General features: G+C 48.8%; 1 protein-coding gene across 5 annotated transcripts in view; it reads right to left on the bottom strand.

The window, feature by feature from the left end:
- Positions 1 to 4,670: 4,670 nt before the first annotated feature.
- The window catches only part of HERC2 (HECT and RLD domain containing E3 ubiquitin protein ligase 2), a 234,547-nt gene continuing 220,025 nt past the window's right edge, over positions 4,671 to 19,192 (bottom strand). For all 5 annotated transcript variants that reach the window (XM_082840688.1, XM_082840690.1, XM_082840692.1 and 2 more), the window contains 10 exons: positions 16,967 to 17,154; positions 16,240 to 16,437; positions 13,802 to 13,885; positions 10,193 to 10,334; positions 9,869 to 10,063; positions 9,104 to 9,216; positions 8,281 to 8,471; positions 7,327 to 7,432; positions 6,795 to 7,007; positions 4,671 to 5,605 (listed from right to left, as the gene is read on the bottom strand). In XM_082840688.1, the coding sequence (XP_082696814.1) occupies positions 5,333 to 5,605; positions 6,795 to 7,007; positions 7,327 to 7,432; positions 8,281 to 8,471; positions 9,104 to 9,216; positions 9,869 to 10,063; positions 10,193 to 10,334; positions 13,802 to 13,885; positions 16,240 to 16,437; positions 16,967 to 17,154 (1,703 nt within the window). In that variant the 3' untranslated portion in view covers positions 4,671 to 5,332. The remainder of the gene's footprint in view (positions 5,606 to 6,794; positions 7,008 to 7,326; positions 7,433 to 8,280; positions 8,472 to 9,103; positions 9,217 to 9,868; positions 10,064 to 10,192; positions 10,335 to 13,801; positions 13,886 to 16,239; positions 16,438 to 16,966; positions 17,155 to 19,192) is intronic.

The following is a 19,192-nucleotide window of genomic DNA, read 5'->3' as shown; positions in this document are numbered from 1 at the left end:
CACCATTGTTAAGCAATTATACTCCAATAAAGATGTTGGAAAAAAAAAAAAATGGGCAGAAGACTTAAATAGACATTTCTCCAAAGAAGACATACAGATGGACAACAGGCACATGTAAAGATGCTCAACATCGCTAATTATTCAAGAAATGCAAATTAAAACTACAATGAGGTCAGAATTGCCTCCAGTCAGACAATGACACCAGTCAGAATGGCCATCATCAAAAAGTCTACAAACAATAAATGCTGGAGAGGATGTGGAGAAAAGGGAATCCTGTTGCACTGTTGGTGGGAATGTAAATTGATACAGCCACTATGGAGAACAGTATGGAGGTTCCTTAAGAAACTAAAAATAGAACTACCATACAACCCAACAATCCCATTACTGGGCATATATCCGCAGAAAAACATGGTTTGAAAAGAAAAATGCACCCCAATGTTCATTGCCGTGCTGTTTACAACAGCAAAGACATGGAAGCAACCTAAATGTCCATCGACAGATGAACAGATAAAGAAGATGTGGTATATATATACAATGAAATATTACTCAGCCATTGAAAAGAATGAAATAATGCCATTTGCAGCAACATGGATGGACCTGGACATCATCATACTGAGTGAAATAAGTCAGACAAAGGCAAATATCATATGATATCACTTATATGTGGAATCTAAAGAAAATGATACAAACGAACTTACTTAGAAAACAGAAACAGACTCACAGAAAACAAACCTATGGTTACCAGGGGGAGGGGTGGGGGACAGGGATAGATTGGGAGTTTGGGATTGACACATACACACTGCTATATTTAAAATACATAATCAACAAGAACCTACTGTATAGCACAGGGAACTTTGCTCAGTACTCTGTAATAACCTAAATGGGAAAAGAATTTGAAAAAGAATAGATACATGTATATGTACAACTGAATCACTTTGCTGTACACCTGAAACTAAAAGAACATTGTTAATCAACTATGCTCCAATATAAAATTAAAAAAAATTTTTAAAGGCATTTAATTTTTTATTAATTAATTTTTTAAAGGCATTAATTTTTTAAAGGCATTTAAAAGTGTAATGACCTATGGAGTTGCAAGAACTCTCATTCATTGCTGGTGGGAATGCAAAATGGGGCAGCCAGTTTGGAAGATAATTTGGCAATTTCTTACAAAACTAAATACCATTCAGCAATTGTGCTCCCTGGCATTTATCCAAAAGGAGTTCACAACACATTCACACAAAAACTGGCGCATGGATGTTTATGGAAGCTCTAATCATAATGGCCAAAACTTGGAAGCAACCAAGATGTCCTTTAATAGGTGAATGGATAAACTGTGGTGTCTAGACAATGGAATATTTTTCAGCACTAAAAAGAAATGAGGTCTCAAGCCATGAAAACACATGGAGGAACCTTAAATGCATTGGTAAGTGAAAGAAGCCAATCTGAAAAGACTCCAAACTGTATGATTCCAACTATATGAGGTTCTGGAAAAGGCAAAACTGAAGATAATAAAAAATAAAAGAGGTTGGGGTGAGGGAGGAATGAATAAACAGAGCACAGAGGATATTTGGGGCAGTGAAACTATTCTGTGTGATATTAAAATGATGAAAACACTTCATTATATATTTGTCCAAATCCACAGAATGTTATACCTCCAGGAGTGAGCCCTAATGTGAACTATGGATTTTGGGTGACAGTGATGAGTCGATGCAGGCTCATCAATCGTAACAAATGTACTGCTCTGGTGGGGAGGTTGATAATGTGGGATGCTGTGCGTGCTTGGGGGCAGGGGGCATATGTGAATTCTCTGTACCTTCTGCTCCATTTTGCTGTAAGTCTAAAACTGCTTTAATAGTCGTTTTTTTTTTAATGTAATGAGCTAGAGGAAAATTCATTGTTCAGAATTCCTCAGAGGAAAGTCTCACTTGTGTATAGAAAACCAAAAAATAAAACAAAAAAACGCCTGAAAAGTGGCTGGGGCGTGGCCCACCTGGCCCAGCTCCCTGCACTTGGGGAGGGCCTGCCCCTCACACCCCTCACTCAGGTGGAGGTGTCCCTGCGGCACACCATCAGCACCACTCCAGCCATTAGAGAGCAGGGGCCTGGTCCCAGGACTAGGACATACAGTGCCCGGCATGCCCTCCTCTAGGACCTGCATCTCAACTACAGGTTTCCAGTGTCCCACACTGGGACTGGGTGTCACTGCTTCGAGAAATCATCATCCCTCCAAGGGCCTCTTGCCATCCAAGCCAACTAAAGCAGAGTGAGAGCAGGGGATCAGGTGCTGGTGGCTTCCACTGGGTGTGCACTAGCAACACGGACGCAAAAGCTGGGCCTGGGGTCATGGCAGTGCCACAGCAGAAGAAAGAGGAAACAGAATCCTCCAGGATTCCTGAAGTTAAACAAAAAAGAAAAGGAGCTCACAGTGAGTGTGTCTTATGCAAATGCTCGTGGACAGGGCCACGATCGTGGAGGTGAAGCTTGTGTGCGGGCAGCTGTCCCAGCATCTGCTCCTCCTGGGACCACCCTCTGCCAGGACCTTGCAGCTTCTCCCCTGAGAAGCAGCAGTTTTGATCTCAGGACACTTTTTCACCCTTAAAGGCTCTTTAGGATCCTCAATGATTTTTACCTGGATTTTATCTATCAGTAGTTACCACATTGGAAATTAAAACTGAAAAAAAAAAAATTTTTTTTAATAGTCCCACAAGGACCCTTAGATGGCAGGGGGTAGAGGGGAGAAACTAACACAGCAAAGATGTTAGTACGTAAAACTGAAAAATTTTAGAATATTTATTCATCTTAAAATAAAAACAAGCCAATTACTTATTAACATGGATACTATTTTGAGAAATTATTTTTCAAAACAAAAAAATTTAGTGAGAATGGTATTTACATTTTTATCAGTCTCTTTACTCTGGCTTAAGATAGCTGGATTCTCATTTCTGCCTCTGCAGTCCGCAAACTGCCATAGCCGGCCCTCCACTATTGTTCCACATTTGCGGATTCAGCTAAACCTCGGATCAAAAATATTCAGGAAAATAAATTCTAGGAAGTTCCCAAAAGCAAAAGTTTAATTTGCTGACAAATATTTACAAAGCATTTACACTGCATTAGGTATTATAATAAATCTAGGGATGATTTAAAGTATATAGGAGGGGGCTTCACTGGTGGCGCAGTGGTTAAGAATCCGCCTGCCAATGCAGGGGACACGGGTTCGAGCCCCGGTCCGGGAAGATTCCCACATGCTGCGGAGGAACTAAGCCCGTGCGCCACAACTACTAAGCCTGCGCTCTAGAGCCCGTGAGCCACAACTACTGAAGCCCACGTGCCTAGAGCCCGCCCATGCTCTGCAACAATAGAAGCCACCATGATAAGCAGCCCGCGCACCACCACGAAGAGTAGCCCCCGCTCGCCGCAACTAGAGAAAGCCCACGCGCAGCAACGAAGACCCAACGCAGCCAAAAATAAATAAGTAAATTTATAAAAGTATTTATGGGAGGATGTCTATAGGTTATATGCAAATGCTACACTATTTTACATAAGGGACTTGGGCATTCACAGAGTTTGGTAGGCTTAGGGGTGCTGGAACCAATCTCCTGCAGATATCAAGGGACAACCATATGTTTTGATTGAAGGATATGAAGAAAATTTGGCCTTATGCAGATATGTACTTTGGAAAAGGGAGGACTTCATGGACCCCTTGAAAGGGCCTCAGGAACCTCCAGGTTCCTAGAACAGGACTTTGAGGACACTGTTTGTAGAGGCGGTACCTTTGCCAGCCTGTTGAGCCTGAGAGTGGAGGGGACAATACAGGCCTGACCGCAGGCTGCACCTGTTCTCGCTTGCTCTCCTGCCCTGGGTTGTCAGAAGGGCATGTGAAGCAGAGCCCTACCCAACCCCCAGTCCTGAGCCACGCAGCCAAAACTGGCCAACCCAGATGCATAAAGAGAGAAATAAATTCTTCTTGTGTGCCACCGACTTTGGGGGTAGTTTGTTATGCAGCCAAAGCTGACTAAAAACAAAAGGGATGGTGATTAAAAAAACACCTCACAGCTTATGGAAATTTTGAGACAAGCTGAAAAAAGGGCTAATCTGAACGTTCACCAATTTGGTCATGAATAATTTCCCAGAAAAAAATTCTCTTTGGATCTTTTAATGTGACACATTGAATCCCCGAGGAAAGAAAGTCTCCCACATGATATACCTACCGCTTGCCTCCACCTGATACCGTTTACCCCAAGTTCCACTGTACTAGGCCTGCCGGCCAATCTCCCTCCTATGGTCTCAGTCCTTCACTTTGCAGAGCCTACCACACACGTGATCCCGGAACAAGCAGCTCAAATCCTACTCCATGGCCGACTGGACCAGAGACACTCCCCTGCCCCCAGGCCCATGGGACAGGAAGGAACCAAGGCTGCAGAGGCAGATGGCGGGGAGGGACGCTGAAGGCTCCCGACCCTAGCTGCTCCCCTGGAGCCCTTCCCGTCTCCTGAGGACCACTCCCTTTGTCACTGCAGTGAGTTTGGTTTTGTAACCAAAAAAGTCTAACTAGACTGGAATGGCTTTAACTAATGCTGCATCAAACACTAATCTATTTTGGGGTGGCAGCACACCCACCAGTGCTAGTCTAACCACATTAAGAAAGATCAGCTTAACAATTTTGTGACAGATGTTTTATTTATAGGGTATTAAAATTTAGGCATATACATGACACAAACATTATATATAGTACTTTCCATGATAGAAGTTATGATACTGCTCACAGAAAGGCCTCAATTCAAGTTACACACCGCATACGCTAGAATGTGCACCTGGGGAGGAGAGGGGGGCTGATGGCCTTTTTGTTTTGATTTTGGTTTAAATAACCTCTGGATGCATTCAAGTAATACTGATCATTTAATGTTCAAAAAACTTTTAATAAACAAATTCCGAGTAAAATTAATTGAAATATTTATGATACGATTTAATTGTTACACAGTATTTCCAATGTACAATCAAGGCAATGCACAACACTTAAAAGGAAGGGAAAAAAACAATCTATTGCACCCACAGGGAAAAAGGTTTTTATTCATTTTTGGGACGCTGCAATTCATTATTTATATTAAACATTTACACACTTTAGTAAACGCAGAAGTCCTACATGTAATGCAGCATTGTGGGTAAGAAGCCCCTTTTAAGTCTCCACGTGCGAGGCTGACTTTCTGATCATTCTCCCACACGTTAGGGGGCTAACCCTTCTCATGGCACACGTCACGCCCTGCAGTCTGAACTGCAGCACTCTGCCTCCTCGCTCAGTCTCGTGGTGTCCTGTGATGGATGCCATTTCTCCACCTCAGTGTCCTGTTAAATAATCCTGTGTAGAGTCTGAAGCAAATGAATCCACATCCTCGTTCTCTGAGTCGTCACTGCTGTCATCCGCAGCCGGCTCTCCTGTGAGGGCTATGCGAGCATAATCATCTGTGTCTATGGACTTGCAAAAGTGGATGGCGTATTTCAGTTTCTCCTCTAGCACCTGCTTACAGGAATACCGGGGCAACTTCAACAAGAAGAAGCAGGTGTAGGATTCAGGAAGGAAGTGGTCAGGAGGGTTGTATTTATCCAATACCTGTTAATGAAAAATGTTAAATCATCAGAGACTATGTACAAGGACAGGTAAAACCGCAATCTATTTTATCGTGTTCATTAGACTCTTGACTCTCATTCACATAAAGCATCATATTTTGTTGGCTAAAAATAACAAAATATCAGAAAACACAAAATCTAGCCAATTTCATAAATAAAAAGGAGCAACTAACTATTTCCCAGGACTTTCAATAAAAAAATAGCAACTGGTTACTGTGACAATTGCCTTTTACAGACCAATGCTGTGAGGAGAGTCAGATGGCTCCACCCACCCCCGGTCAACAAGGTGGGACCCCAGACCCACTGACACAGGGTCCGGTGCAAAGGCACGGGCTTAGCCATCACCCATGTGGGGAAGCTCTCCCTGAATCTATCAGCCCACTTTCAACCACAACAGATTAAGATGCTAGGAAGCCAGCAAGAACTGTGGAAAAACCCCACAAATTACCTACCTTCTGAGAGGAAAACTGCATATGCTCTCAAAGATCTCCCTGAGAGGGGACTACTTCTGTAACCCTGGCCAGAGACCCAGGACAGGGTGCACTGGGCAAGGAGCCGTCCCTGAATCCCCCCAAACATGCGGGAGAGTGGACTTCCAATCTCTCTCTCTGCGGTAAACTCCACCCCTCAGCACTGCGACTGGCAAAGTCAACTGAGAGTAGGCAGTGGGGAATCAGGTCATTTCACCCCCAGGGCCTGGCAGGTAGACAGAGCCTATCTCTGACCACGGACCGCAGAGTCAGAACTCAAAGCAAAACTCAATCTGATGAGCGCTGATTTTTCTCAGTAAGCAGCATTACTCAGTGATTCACCTAATTCAACCAGAGAATCAAATAAACCAGAGAATAATAAATCAAATTCAACCAGAGAATCAAATAAACGCTTTAAGTGATGTGTGTGCTCAACAACCTAGGTAGGATACGCTGACATAACAGCAGTGTATTCTGGTGGTGGCCAGATAAACTTTTTAGAAGTAGGCAGTGGTACCCAAGACCTGTAGTCATTGAATTTTGAGCTGTCAAACCAAAGAAGTTACGTGTTTTTCATTTTTGTTTCCAGAGGGAAGGAAAACCACGTAACAGGAGAGACCTGCTCGCCTTCCCAGCTGGGGCAGGGCTGCGTGCGAGGAACACGACCCTCGGCTGACGCCGCGGGGTGTGTCGGAGCCGCACCTGGACGACGAAGTCTCTGCCCCGGAAGTCGGCGATGGTCCTGGGCAGCCTCGTGCGGCCCCACACGAAGCGAAGGAAGAGGGAGCGCTCAGTGTTGGAGAAGGACTCCATCACCTCCCAGAACCACTGGATCAGGGGTGCGGAAGGCTCCACGCCCTTGTACGTTGCCACCGACTTTAGAAGATGCAGGGGGATGTCTGGGCTGCCACACACCTGCGGAGGGACACGCTTTGCGTCAGCACAGGGTCCACCACTCCTTTCTCCCAGGGCTAGTGTGGGGAGGCTCAGGCGTGGGAGGCCCTAGGGGATGGGTGGGAGGACAGGCCCTGTGGCCCGCCGTGTGCGGGCCAGGGCTGGGCGGGGGAGGCGGGGACTAATTGCTCCCTGAGCACGTCTTACTTCACCCAAAAGGCACAAGTGTATCTCAGACCTCCAAGTGCAAGAGTTAACTGAGAGGTGAACTGGCGGCACTGACTCAGTGGATGACCATGAGAAGGCATTCCAGGGCGGCAGCACGAAGCGGCGGGCATACCATTGTCTCCAGTTCATATCCGGTGAACAGAGAAAGAAGGGGCACAGGCACGACTCGGGCCATCCCCTCCCGAACAGCAGCCACCTGCTCATCAAATTCGTGGAGTCTGAAAGAAAACACTCACTTTACACTTCTGTCTTTGGTGATGTAGATCTTGTTCTGCTCATACCAACCAAGCCTTGCCACACAGATGAGCCAGGTGTGTGCTCTGCAGACAGAGTCTCAGAGCTTCTCACGGAGTGGGGCCATCTCACCGGCACAGGGATCGCGATCTCAAAAACTAGCTACCGCTATACACGTTCCAAGACACAATTCCCAATCCCCCCCTGCTTCCCAGGAAGGAGCCAGAGTCCGACAAGCAGAGGCAGCGAGCAGGCCTCACAGCACCCACGGTAAGAACTTCCCGAAAGCAGATGCCGCGTCCAAGGCCCTGGTGACTGGCGAGTTAGGGCACGAGACAGAAAGGAACACGGGCGGATGGCACAGGACACTTGCCAGGACCGGCCTCAGGCAGAGCCTAGCAAGCAAAGCCCACCGGACGCACGGGCCCTCATCCCAACACCCAGCCAGGTGCTTCTGGAGGAGAAGGCTCCCAAGCAGCACACTGAGCGGACGTCGCCGGAGGCCACGCAGCAACCGCAGCGGACGGTGGCGCAAGGGCCAGGCGAGGGGTGGAGACGCCCCAAACACAGCCCTGCTCCCGGAGAGGTGGCACACAAAGGCCTGTGACCTCTGCTGGGACAGTCCCCAAACAGGGGGATTCTCTTCACCTTGGTATTCTGATCAGAGCCAGGAATCTCGGGTGAGAATAATAAGTACTCCAACCCTGATCACAATGGAGCCAAGTCCATTAAATTTTCCTCGTGGAAAAGAAAGCGGCCACCCAAGCAAACCATTTTCTGCTATTTTTGCTATTTACTGAGTTGAAACACTGGAGGGCAGACGACCATGTACCTGTAATTCATTGCGAGCCGGACATACTCGGCACGGTTGTCCAGGGTGATATGTGTGTACTTGGAGCTCAGCTGGATGTCCTGGCCGCTGGCGCTTGGCACCGTGAAGGGAAGGCTCATGGCCTCAAACTCCTCTGAGGTGGCTTCATTGTCACGGATGTACATGAGCCCAGGGATAAAATCTTTATCGACCTTTCAAGGGGAGAAGGAGTCCGTTTGTTGGGTCGGGGTTGTTCCCGCACCCCAGGCCCCAGTTCACACCCGACACGCAGTCGCGCGAGGCCTCGATCTGCCTGGGGCGTACGGCAAGGCTCCCAGTGTACTGCGCGTGCCGGGGAATAAAAAAGGGGCAGCGGGGAAGCATTTTACCCGAGGAGCTGAAGAAAGAACATGTAACAAGGAAGTCTTTAAAACCACTCACTGAGAGCGCGACAGGCACTGCTCACAGGCGAGTCCCACCTCACTCATGGCACCAAGGGAACCACACCTAGGGAGGCCCCGGGAGCCTCAACTTCCCCCCAGCTGCCCACGGCTCAGCTGTGGCACAGGAAAGACAGAGGGCTTTCTTATCTGACGAGACCGTACAAGTGGCAAAGCCCACAAGCAGCTGGTGCATCAAGGTCTAGAAACGGACTGGCCTTGTGTCCACACCCCGACTCTGCTACTAGAAGGCGGCCGACGGCCAGCAGCCTGACCACCTGCGAGTATGTCAGCACCTCGGGACAGCCTGTGCCTCTTAACCAGACCCCAGGGGACGCCCCCCATGCTCTGTGCTGGGCACACAAGGTGTCACATCTCTCGGCCCTCTCCCTCCTGGAGGTTACCTCGCTGAGGTCTGCAATGGTGAGGCTCATCCCAGCCAGCTGCTTCCAGACAGGTTCAGCAAGGTTCAGACTCAGAGGACTCCCAGTCCGGATGGCAATACCCAGTAACACACCTGCTCGTTCGAAACACAAGAAACAGGAGATACTTGGAACGGATGACAGAACATCCAGTCCATTCAACAACACAGCAGAGATGAGCTCTTCACTGGGGCCTCAGTGCCTTCTAAACCAACATTACCCCAATTCACAGAGACTTAGGTCTGTCCTTAAAACCTTATATCCTACTCTGAATTCATTGCTCCCTTCTGTTCCTATGGGTGAAGTCTATAACTCTTCTGCTCTTTCCACCAACAGCTGTAGCCACAGTGGCCAATCCTCTGACGGCAAAGCCAACAGCCGGAGCTTCTCAAGGAGGTGCTCGCAGTGCCTGGAGAGGTGCAGGCAGTGCCGTGAGTTAATGGGCACAGACCCTCAATGAACAGGTGGCCAAGTATCAAGACATCCTAAGATCTGATCCCAAGTTTCAGATACGTTTAGGATGCAGACACATGCTATCTCAGATCCTCTGAGTGCCAAAGGCACCTCCTGGTCCTTAGCACACAGCTGCTAATGGTCCGGCTCTGCACGTCCCTGCAGCTACACACTGAGAAAGCTCGAAGGAGATATTTAAAACAGCTACACCACTCCCAAGACACAGCAGCCATTAAGCTAACAGGGCACACACAGCAAAACAGCTGCAGCACTGCACCCACGCAAGAGGCCCACCCAAGAAGCGGAACATGTTGGTGTGCACGGGCGCCCTGGCAGCCGGGCTGAACAGGTAGCAGTCGCGGTTGGCCCCCGACTCGTCCCTCCCATTGGGCGTCACGATCAGAAGCGGGGTGAGTCCATTCTGCAGCTCTTCACAGATCTCAGCTATGGACTCACTGTAGCCACCACCACAGTCATCCACAGATTCACCTGGGGGGAAAGGAGGGTCGGCAGCTCACGGTCACTGCGCCAGAGCCCCCTGGGGAGCAGCTGGGGGCCGCTCATTTCTCCTCGCACCACCCATTACACCACCGCCCCTCAGCGCACGCAAGCTCTCACCCACGAACTTGACCTTCCAGACGCGGTGTGGGAGGAGAAGGCTGTCAGGACTAAATGAGCTCATCTTAGCGCACATCTGCCCGAAGACAGACTTGGTCCCATCAGGGCCCGCTAGGCCACCTTTACTCCTTGAACGCTTGACCTAGAGAGGGAGACAAAGAACATACAGAAGGGGGGCCACAGCAGAAAGCACACAGGTGCCATCTTTGGCAGCCGACCGGCCCTGGAACCCCTGCATCCAAAGCAGGGCCCTGCGGCCAGTTACCCCTCCCGTTACCCTCGCCTGTCCTGTCCTGGTCACCAGCGGGGAGTGGGGGCAGGAGACCCTACAGACAGCAAGCAGCACCCAGACGTGTGGCACGGCCCCTACAACCTCAGGCCGCCACGAGCGCCCAGCAAGCTCAAGCACAACCCCCCGAGCACACCTGTGCGCGCACGAAGGGCTGCTGGACCTCCCAGGACTGACCCATGTCCTTGTCTCCTCACCCACGCCTGCTGAGGACCCCGAAGACCAGCCTTGCGCTCCTCTTTTTCCCTCCCCTGATGCAGGCTGCCTGCTGGACAGCTGTGCTCATGGGGCCGGGGCGCGCTCGCCAGCACACGCAGCCCGGCAGGACGGTGGTGGCTAAGCAAACACGCCCTCAAGAAATCACAGACCACAGGAAGGACTGCAGCAGCCCGGACGGGCAGGAGCTGCAGCCTGGCTCACCCTCACACTTTGTAACCTTGCCCACGGTCTCCGTGAAGAAGCAGCCAGGAGCCCTGAAAGCACCCTCCGAGCAGACCATCAGCCCTGGCAGGGTCACCCCAAGGGGCTCTGAGACCAAACCTGGCCTGTGATATCTGGGCCAGGACAGAACCTTCCTCCCCTCCTTTCCTCACCTGCACGGACCCTGCTCAACTCTTGGGGTCACTGTGTCTCCAAGTATGATCACTTGTCCCACCTGTATTTCTCATCATAAGCTAAGATTTCCCAACAGATCATAACAATGGCCCTCAAGCCCTCACTTAGTGTGGCCTCAGTAACCCTGCAGCTTGCAGCCTAGGCTGTGCTTCAGAATCACCCAAGAAGCTCAGTCTGAAATGACTGCAAAATGAGAAGTTAAGGAAAATATGATTGTGAGAATGTACTTTCACTTGACTCTTCTGGCTAAACTCTCACCATCCTTAACTTCTTCGTGAGTTCTAGGCTGAGTTTAACAGCTAATTCTCCTCACTGCATAAATTACCATTCTCAAGACTAAAAATATAAGAACAATGACAATGGTTTCCTGTGGAGTGAGTTTTCCTGTGCACCACACAGTCAGCTGCACGTTCTCATATGTCATTTCATTTGACCTTAACAGCAGCTCTCTAAGGCACACAGCGCCCAGGGGAGAGAGAGCTACAGAAAGGAAGAAGGATGTGTTCCTACGTGAGGGGTAAGACACAGACCTGCTGCCCACTCGAAAGATCACATCACCTCCGTTTACAGTGCCAGTTAACACAGACTGATGCTCTCAGCTGCTATGAAGGAACATGGTTATGTGAACACAGTCAGGACACTGCAAGGACAGGGCTGTGTACACCTCTGGACAGCAGGAATATAGGTGGTTTTAATGGTCTTTAATTTGAATTTTCTAAATTTTCGGAAATGAGCAAGCATTATCTGCAATACATTTTAAGTTTTTAATGTACACAGATTTTTAGATCCTGTTACAAAACTAAATTAAATTCGAACACAGAGAAACCCTCCAAGAACACGGCCTACTTTTAGTGTCTCTACAGCACTTCTGACAGACAGTAAGAAAATGTCTCCAAGGGCATCCCCACGAGAGAAGGCTGCAGCCTTGGGACAGCACAGGGAAGAGGATGCCCGTACCACCTTTCTGGGTCACTGCTGGTGTCTGCGTTCAACTTGGAGTCACAGAATGCCCCCCGCACCACTCTGCTCTACTTTATATCCATCTTTGTGGAGGACCTTCCCCCCAATTTCAAGAGTATGTTTGAAACCCTGAACTGAAGGGAACCTGGCTCTGGCACCTGAGGACCGCTGGGTGGCCCGGAGTGGCCCCTGTGACATCAATAAGCATTGCACGCTGTGTTGAAGGTTGTTTATACGCCTTTTAAAAAATGTCTAATACAAATTTGTTTCTCTCCTTACCTATTCTGTTCTTTCAGACACGCACCGAGCATTTTCATAACTCACTGTGCTGGGGATGCCAAGATGAGAAAAGAAGAGGCATTGAGCACACAATGACTGGAAAATGTGCCTGGTGTGGACTCCAGGTTAGCCAGGTTCCCTGGTGCCAAGGGCCCTGGGCTTGGACACCCACACTGGGCCACTGGCCCCAATGTGGTGCCTGTGCACAGCTGAGGCAGGCCTGCAATCCAGGAACACCCAACTGTCTGAATTAGACGATCAGCTTTCCTCACTTACGAACTTTAGTATTTACACCCTAAAAATGTAGAGCAAACCAAAATGATCCTCCAAGGTGGGGAAATAAAAGCTTTTTTATGACCCTAATTAAAACAGCCCATTTGTTTGTGGAATGGGCTGACTGACCTCCAGCTTCACATTAAACACTATGACGTCGGTGAAGGAACCACTTCCATCAGCATGGTCACATGTGTTCTCCAACAAAGGAAAAGAGTTTGATGCCTTAATTGAAAATGCCCCCAGGAACAGCTCTGGAAGAAAGTCTAGTCATACAATCAGCATCAGGGTAGAAACCATGTGCTGACACGACGGCTCAGGAACAAAGCATCTGCTCTTCAGGCTCTGCTCCTGCTCCAAGAGGCGGGGCCGACTTCACTGGCGTGGGAAATGTCAAGTGCACACACGCCATCAGCAGTGCTGGGCTTCCTCTGGTTTTAATTAATTCTTTTAGCTCGAAGCTTATATACATTTGGCAGCAGTACAAATTCAGAGACGGTCTACTTTTCACTTCTTCAATTACTACTGTGACACAGTCTTAGTATAAGTGATTCTGGCCTATTAAACTGGCAAGGTAAGCAGCCATCAGAGCCGGGGAAGGTATGAGGCTGGCGGGAACAGGGAACCTGCTCTGCCTCTCAAAACCTAACCCAAGGGGGTGACTGAAGACACACACGTAGCTGGGGCCACACCACCTGGCCCTGCCGTACCCTAGCCTTCTAGCCCCCAGCAGAGAAATCAACGTAGGCAGCTGGTTGGCGTAAACAATCCCACGGCCCTACAGCATGGGACAGGGAGGTGCTTATTACAATGCATTAAAAGCAACAGACAGCAAGTTGCAAAAGAGAGTCATCCAGTTCAGTTTACAACCAACAGACACCCCCAAATGTGAGCAGCAGTTATCACTATGTGGTGGAAATATGGGTCATTTTTACTCTTCCCCTTTTGCTTATCTGGATTTGTGCTTCTGGGTTATCTGAAATAAGCCTTTCTTCTTTCCGTTATAAAGAAAACCACTAACGTTGCCACCTGGCAGTCTCAGCACTGGACATCTCACACATGTGGCACCTTGCTCTCTAAAGCAAGGGCATGAGAGAAGGTTTTCTACGAGCACTTGCCCCCGGCTGAGGGGACATGCCTCACAACCACAAAGCCATCCCATCTAAGAACAGAAAGCCATCTCCACTCGTTACCTGGATCCGGTTCAACTCCACCACGGGACCGTGCTGGCGATCTCGCACCATAGTTGCTTGTACTACTTTTCGGAAAGCCGCCTCCTAAAACACGAGAGACAAAATTTAGAATGTGATATAGAAAGTATTACCCACAGATATTTCACATCACAAAACTCCCTTTGTCGGGTCATGAGGTGGCCCAGGGCGGTAGCCTGGCATCCACACGCAAGCCCATGCAGAGGCTCAGGCAGCCGGCAGGGCCAGTGCTTAGCAGCACCCCCTGCCTGCCATCTGGAGGCATGAGGCACCCGGCACGCACTGCACAGAGAGGAGTGAGGGCCAGAGCCCGAGGACCACCTGCTCCAACCCAGGGATCAGGCCAGGCTCCGAGGGTTAAACAGAAAACCGAGGTTTCCCAGCCAAACTGCAAGTCCACTAGTGGCAGGACTGAGGCACTAATTATACAGTATTGCTGTCCCAGCAGAGACATCGGCCACAAAGCCGCAGCAGGGCCGGGGAGCGGGCCAGGGTGGGATGGGGATGGCGCAGCCAGTGAGGGAGGGAACTCATGGGCACTGGGCACTGAAAGAAACCTGGAAAACCCAGGGTGAAGACGGCAAGCAAAGGGAGCAGGCCCCAACTTCACCCAGGGAGACACATGCCCACGTGGGCCTGGGCGCGGGGGACACGTGCTCGTGTGCGTGTGCGTGAGGACGGGAGGAGAGTTCAGACACCCGGAGAAGGCAGGACCAGTGGCAGCCCCAGGTCCCTGCCGAGTGGACGACTGGGCTCTCTTCTGGAGACAGGGCGGCTGGGGTAGGAGCGGAGGGCGGGCCACGAGGTGCCGACAGCAAGGTCTGCACCCCTCTCTTAGGTCAGAGCCTGAGAGCTCCAACCTGTGAAGATGGGAAGGGAAGAGGTGCTGCCATCACACGGGGGGCCCACAGACACACACCCCACACCATATAGGCGATGCAGAGGCAGGCCGCTCCCCACGCATTCCTGCACACCCTCCACCCCAAGGACCAGCACCCTGCTCGCTGCTCGGCCCTGCTCCAGGCATGAGCTCCCTTCCCCATGGAGCGCCCCGCGAGCCCCGCCCTCCTGTGGCTCGCTCTCTTCTGGGCCCTGGTAACAGCTCTCCACAGTCACCAACGAAACCCACTCCCTAGAATTTCCTGCAGAGGCGGTCCTTTCCAACGAGGACCAGAATAGAGGCCGACACCCCCGTGGCTGAGGGTGCCCTTTCAGCCTCCCTGGGCATCCCCGCCCTGCGCTCCCAGCCTGCACGACACTCACATACTCAGTGTGAGACACGTGCTACCTCTCGCTTTGTTTCCTCCCTACAAGGTGAGGCTTTTTCCCTTTTACTGCTTATTATCACCTCCGCTTTGAGGGATTAAAAAAACGGTGAAAGTAATCAAATTTGCCATTTTTATTATTGAAAAATGGTTGAAGTAAAGTCTCATATTGATATTACCTGCCCACAATTTTTTCCTGCTCCGGGTCATCAGAGAGCTCTTACCATTACCACAATCCTCATCACGGTCTACGTGTCTCTAAGCCACACATAAAAATAAAACGTGTGTACCAGTCTCCTTCGGCTAGGTATTTTAGGAAATAAAGCTAATCCTGAAAAAAAATCTGTTTGGACAGTACTCCAAAACATCTAAATTTTATTATCAATAAGAATAGATCATAACCTTGGATAACAATATATGTCACAGAATCAGACTCTTCAGGACTAGGATTCCTCAATTTGACCTCTATGCTTTTTTTTCCCTATACAAATATTCCCCCTACCATACAACAATCGAACCTCTTCCAGGACATCCTGTCAAGCTACTGACAAGAAACTTGATGACTTCAGGCATTTCATTCTAGAAAGCTCAAATTATTACAAATGTCAATGGGTCAAAATTTCTCTCATGACTTTCAGAAGCCTTCATTCATGATTCTTTTCAGAGGCTGTTAAACTACCCTTCGGCCAGGAATTTCTACATATCCTGGTACCGAACTTCTATCCAAGCGATCTGTAACGTCCAGGTCCCTCTGCTGGACATCCCTGGAGAAGAAATTATCCCATTATTTTTCCTTCCTGCTGTCAGCAGGGATTTGCCGTAAAGCCTCAAGGCCAGGACAGCAGAGAACACTGTAAGAATGGAAGCTTAGGTCTGCCAACCCCCTTCTGGGGAGGTGGGAAACAGAGATTACAGGGGGAAAAGGCAGCACACCACACTATTCATTTTTAACATAAGCTCCAAAAGAGAAGAGATTTTTGTCTGTTTCGATGCATTCTAAGTACCCAGGACAGAGCCTGGCATATAGCAGGTGCTCAGTGAACATTTGCTGAATGAGCTGTATTCAATACATTCCTACTTTAGGAATTTTTGTTGGATAAAACTTACTGAAGATACCAGTATCACCTATAGTAAAAACTGCTACCAGAGCGGTACCTTTCCCTGGGATATCAGAACTCCTCGCAGAGTGCCAAAGCCCACAGAAGGCCCGAGTCCAGTTTCATCGAGAGAGCCCTCCAGGTCAAACATGGGGATGCAGGGGCAGAAGAGCTCTGAGATGTGATGCAACAGCAGCAGCCGGTTCCGCAGTGCTGTGATTGGGATCTCCTGCAAATGACTGTACTCCATGGGGACCTGAAACATGGAAACTGCGTTAAGTCAACTTAGGCGCCAAACGCACAGGCAAGCCATAGTATAGTAGATGGATTCTGAAAATACTGTTTTTGAAAACAGAGAAGCACTATGACTTCTGAGTTTGGTTTAAAATATCTTGCTGTTTCTAAAATAATATTTTGGCCATTTTGCCTGAGCCAAGAAACGTAAACCAAGGAGAACGTTAAAAAAAATTAGCGTATAGAAATATATTTACTACAGAAAACATGCAGCCTGAACTACCAGAATGGTTTTATATAGTTTATAAAATTTTGAATAAAGGTGACACACATACACACAGAATGTCGACAGGTGTGAATAATTAATGTTCTTAAAAATACTGTTCTTACCATTACCAATAATTATAAATTATTTTCAGTAGAGCACCTCTGTAAATGTATAAGGGGAAAACGAAGTGGGCGCACGCTTGCACACGCATAATTCAATACACAGGCTGTAACTTTGTCACAACCTGCATGCCTGCTGGCCCACTCACCCAATCGCCACTAACCTGTGCAGGGAGCTTCCCAGCACTGGCAGGTTTGCTCGTTGACCAGGCGAGAGTGTGTGCTGAGCCACAGGCCACACGGTTGACCTTCTTGCCCTGAAGGGCAGCTACCAGCCGAGGCCTCTGGATGGCATTTGTTGTTCCATCTCCCAGCTGTCCCTCATCATTGTCGCCCCACGTATAAACTTCACCTAATGCAGATTTAGAACAAGGACTTGTATACTAGGACCAATGAACGCACAACCACCACCATCTTCCCACACATACAGTCCTCGCTGCCCTCCAGCTGGGTGTCGGCGGTTGTCTGTGAAATGTTAACCTTATGGTGATCTAGATGTCTCTAATCACAACACTCAAAGAGGTAGCAGGCTTCCCAGGACCCTTCCCCTGCTGCTAACACGGCTTTTCCAACCGTGTCTGTTCACAGGACTAAGCATGTAACTGGAGCAGTTCTTAATCAGAACAAGTAACATCAAAACAGATGGTAGGGCTTCCCTGGTGGCGCAGCGGTGGGGGGTCCGCCTGCCGATGCAGGGGACACGGGTTCGTGCCCCGGTCCGGGAGGATCCCATGTGCCACAGAGTGGCTGGGCCCGTGAGCCATGGCCGCTGAGCCTGCGCGTCCGGAGCCTGTGCTCCGCAACAGGAGAGGCCACAGCAGTGAGGGGCCCGCATACCGCAGAGAAAAAAAAAAAAAAAAAAACATGGTATATACTTACAATCCAAATTGATTTTGTATGTCAAAGGAAGAGAAAGTCAGTTTTTAACCAAACAAAATCCATGTTTTAAAGGAACATGTTGTTCTGCCAATGGTTATTCATATCCTAAACATGAGATATGAATCTCTCATTCATATCTCACTGATGAGAATCATATTTTTCAACATACCATACTAGATTCCAACCATGAAACACCACTGTATGGGTAAGGTGGTGACTAGAATAGAAATGAGTTTAGTTCTCTAGGAACATCACAAGCCTTGCAAATCCACAGACTCCTCAGGGTGCCATGAAGCCATAAGCACCACTGTGCAAAGTGCAAGGCCCGCATGATCAAGGGCAGTGTGCTTGTGTCCTGCCCCTTCCTGCTCTGGAGAACTCAGTCCTAAAGCCACTGGGTAGGTGTCAGAGTGCAAGCAAGGGGAAGAGAGCCTCTCCGCAGAGGCGCAGCTGGGTGCAGGGAATCAGAGTGCACGAGAGACAAGGACTTCCACACAGAGGGTAGCCAGGTGTGGGAAGTCAGCCAAAGCAGGGAGCAGTACACCCATGTGGGGACACGGTCCAGAGTGGGCAGTCACAGCCCAAGTGAGGTGAGGATCCACCAGGGGAGAAGGCAAAGGCAACGATGGGACACCAGCCACTACAGGAAGAGTAAGTGAATCACTTACTTACTCAGTAAGGGGATCCAGGTTTCTTACCAAAAGAGAAAGGAGTAACAAGTATGGAAAGAGAGAAAACTAGAATGAACCTGTGGTCCAGTACCTTGGGGTACTGGTGTGAACAAGTGGTACTCTATGTACATATATACATATAGAAATAAACACAGATGTAATTTTGTGTATTATTTACATATATATTCCCTAGCTCTGTCCACTAAGAAGGCCTGGGAGCAGTGACATTCCATTAGCGATGAGCACACCTATAGACCTGACCTTGTCTTTCAAACACCATTTTCCTCTAAAGGCACCAGGGCTCCTTGGGGAAACAGACAATTCTAAGCTTGAGACATGGAGAGTCAAGACGAGGACAGAAGGTCTTTTTGTGCCAGAAAGCGAGGAAGTACTCAATGAATGACGGGGTGGGAACTTCAGGAGATGAAACCAGCCAAACAGGGCACAATTTGAGCATCAAGGCAAGTAAAAGCAACAGCTCATATGTAACCCATTAAATAAATTAGGAAACCATGAGTCCGACAAGATGAAAACAAACCAACAAAAATTTAAATATCTGATGAGAATAAATAAAATGTTCAGTGCAAAAGGAATATTTATATAGTTTCAAACACCCTCCCAAATACTTATTAGTTACAAAGGATGTTCACAGTGGAACAGGCTGGCTACACCACCTTTATCAAGTGACTGACATTAACACCATTAGTAATGGGACAAAGAGAACATGCATGTCACCTGATGAGCTGAGAATGAGTTAGGACTGCAGGATAAATTAAGATCAAAGATGTGCAACCTGAATCTACTGAGGAAACATCAAACTCAAATTGAGAAATGTTCTAC

This window comes from Leucopleurus acutus (assembly GCF_964270905.1).
Source record: "Leucopleurus acutus genome assembly, chromosome: 6".
In the NCBI taxonomy this organism is placed as follows: Eukaryota; Metazoa; Chordata; class Mammalia; order Artiodactyla; family Delphinidae; genus Leucopleurus; species Leucopleurus acutus.
Note: the sequence above shows the minus strand (reverse complement) of the source record. Positions and strands in the feature narration are given on the sequence as shown.